At 41.2% G+C, this 2923-nt stretch overlaps 1 protein-coding gene across 1 annotated transcript; it reads left to right on the top strand.

Annotated features, from left to right (window-relative positions):
• Positions 1–2923, top strand: LOC120079422 (uncharacterized). Its single transcript, XM_090310187.1, has 8 exons — positions 1–767; positions 856–921; positions 1065–1231; positions 1333–1489; positions 1586–1679; positions 1762–2153; positions 2252–2356; positions 2465–2923. The coding sequence occupies exons 1-8, from the start codon at positions 294–296 to the stop codon at positions 2741–2743; spliced, it is 1734 nt and encodes a 577-aa protein (XP_090166313.1). The 5' UTR covers positions 1–293; the 3' UTR covers positions 2744–2923.

Raw genomic sequence — 2923 nt, 5'->3', positions numbered from 1 at the left:
TTTCTGTACTTTATATTGCCCTTGCAAAAGGGTTATTGTTAAACCTCTGGCAATGTTTGTCTTAAATCTTGGGTCTAAACTCATGTGTAAGAAATAGATTTATACCGGAAACAGAAAATCTGATGTTTTGTATGAGGGAAATGCTCTTGAGTTATGTTCCATTGTGAAATGTTTCGTGCTTTTCTGTATTTATTGCTATGCTGTTTTTATGATGTGTTTCTTCCAATACTCAAAACTAGGGATGCTGTGGAGGGTTGCATTTCAGTGATGTTCTTGTACTAAATCTTGATACCATGGTCTGGACCAACATGGTAACTACCGGACAGGGTCCAGGCCCGAGAGACAGCCACGGCGCCTTAATTGTCGGAAACCAGATGATAGTTTTTGGTGGTACAAATGGCTCTAAGAAGGTAAATGATCTCCACATTTTGAATCTTGGTACCAAGGAATGGGTACAACCTGAATGCAAAGGGAATCCACCGTCACCTCGAGAAAGTCACACGGCTACGCTCGTTGGAGATGACAAACTGGTTATTTTCGGGGGAAGTGGAGAAGGCGAATCGAATTACTTGAATGACCTGCACATTCTAGACCTCAAGACTATGGTGTGGATGAATATTGAGGTTAGGGGTGATATTCCTGTCCCTAGGGATAGTCACTCTGCTACAGCAGTTGGTCACAAGCTGTTTGTTTATGGTGGTGACTGTGGAGACCGTTATCAAGGGGGTGTCGATATGCTCGACGTGCATTCACTAACTTGGTCTAAAGTATTGATCTTTCTTTCAACTATACTGTTTTGGAAATTGGCAATGATTAGTGTCTCAATGGCTCTTTCATCTTCTTTTTTGTCAATAGTTATCTGTTCAAGGATCTTCACCTGGTGTTCGGGCCGGTCATGCTGCGGTTAATATCGCAACGAAGGCGAGTCATTATGCTGCAGTTAATATTATTGCTACTGAAAAGACAGAAACTTTGAACACGACACTCAGAAACAATCAGAATCTTAGTACCATGTCATCCTTTTCTTTCGTTTCGAGGCCCCAACTGATCTTTCCACTTTGCAGGTGTACATCCTTGGTGGGGTTGGAGATAGGCAATACTACAATGATGCTTGGGTGCTTGATTTATGTACTTGCTCGTGGACTCAGCTCGATACGTGCGGTCAACAACCTCAAGGGAGATTTTCTCACACAGCTGTGGTTGCAGACTCAGACATTGCCATATATGGAGGGTAGGTTTAGCGCAAAACTTCCTAGACATCGAGCGACATTCCTGGTTCAGGTTCCTTGATTGATTTGTTTTCTTTGTTTGTTTTTCTTTTGGAATTCATAGGTGTGGGGAGGATGAACGACCCCTCAATGATTTGTTGGTCTTGCAACTCGGAGCAGACCACCCGAATGGCCGGTACAATGTTTCGATGTGCAAAATTTTTGGAAAACACTGGAATAATCAAAGTAAGAATTCTTTAAGAGAAGATCAGAGTGGCATGGTACGAAAACACGACAGCTTGAATGCTGAAGTTTTAATTTCATTGTAATGTAGTTATAATTGTTATATCATTTAGTTTTTTTTTTCTTTGAAGCAGAAGACTAAGCTTATGGGGAACAACATAGAGTTAGTTAGAAAGGAAGATCATGAACCAAAATTGGAGACAAAACACTCAACTCAGTTCATGTCGGGTCAGTATTAATCTCTCAAGTCGAGTCATCTTTCTCGATTACGAAATGTGCTTGAACGATCTAATTTTCATTATGTTTCCAGAGACATTACATCCAAAACGGAGGAGAACCATGAATCCAAAACTGTGGGAGGTTGAATCCGAGCAAGAGGAGCATTCTTTGTCTTTATCCCAGCATTCATCTCCATCACAATCAGATCAAGAACAGACCCCAGTCCGAAAAGTCTCTGATTCAGTAACAAGCACCCAAGGATTACGACTTCTTAAGCGTGTGAATCATAGCTCAATTAGCGAACCTTACAGCATTTCTAGAACACAAACTGAGTTTCGAAATGTTGTCCAAACCGCCCCACAGCAAGATCTTTCATATTTCGGACACCAGAATCCACTAAAGACCGAACAGCAGCAGCTTCTCCATGTTGTTCGTCCGGTGAAAGATCACAAGTCCTTGGAGACTGGCCTCATTCAAAACTTGGTAGCTTAAACCAAAACACACTAATCATGAAAAACAACATTCCTGCTTATACGTCCTTTTATCACTTTTTAATACTTCTGTCGTCACGTTTGTTTCAGATTGGATCAGAGGTTCGAGGAAGAGTTGACGGCGCCTTCGACTCTGGCTTCCTGATGACTGCTACTGTCAATGGGAAAGTATATAGAGGTGTCCTGTTCACACCTGTAAGCATCCCCAAGAACTCGAACTTTCTTCCTCACTCTTTTCAAGTAGTTGAAACTTAAACAAATGCACAAACCTTTCAAAGGTATTGAAAAGTTCTCTTGAATCAGGGACCTGGGGTCTTCTCAAGAGCCAGCATTGTTACAGAGAGTCCACCTCTTTCGACAAACACACTCCCGATCTCAAATCACGTAGAACAGTCAAAGAACTCGCAGCAACGACCGTCGATTCCAATGCCCGAGTCAGCTCAGAGCTTTAGGCAAGCTCAACTCAGTCCTCCTCCTGTTCCAATCATAAAACCAACTCCATCTTCATTGCCAGTCAAGCTTAGAGATGATCTTCAGGGTATGTTTTTAACATTAGGAGGACCTGGAAATGGCTCTGCTTGAGAATGAGATCAAACAAAAAAGAAAAAAAAAATGTGTAAAGGCATATGTTGGAAGAAAGGAAAAGGAATGAGAAAAAGTTTGTAAACACAGTTTTGTATCTTGAAATTTTAGGGATCATCACATTTAAAAAGGATCCACTTGGTAATTTTCATACTTCGATTTAAAATTTTGAATCCTTTA

The sequence above is a fragment of the Benincasa hispida genome, unplaced genomic scaffold (assembly GCF_027475165.1).
Source record: "Benincasa hispida cultivar pf3 unplaced genomic scaffold, pf3_genome.v1.1 HicScf717, whole genome shotgun sequence".
In the NCBI taxonomy this organism is placed as follows: Eukaryota; Viridiplantae; Streptophyta; class Magnoliopsida; order Cucurbitales; family Cucurbitaceae; genus Benincasa; species Benincasa hispida.
This window is presented reverse-complemented; position numbering and strand designations above follow the sequence as displayed.

Excerpts from the sequence above, each read along its gene's own strand:
- LOC120079422 (XM_090310187.1), top strand. The coding sequence starts at position 294 with ATGGTCTGGACCAACATGGTAACTACCGGACAGGGTCCAGGCCCGAGA. Across the intron at positions 768-855 it reads ATTCACTAACTTGGTCTAAA|TTATCTGTTCAAGGATCTTC; the intron begins GTATTGATCTTT and ends TTTTGTCAATAG. Across the intron at positions 2,357-2,464 it reads GAGGTGTCCTGTTCACACCT|GGACCTGGGGTCTTCTCAAG; the intron begins GTAAGCATCCCC and ends CTCTTGAATCAG.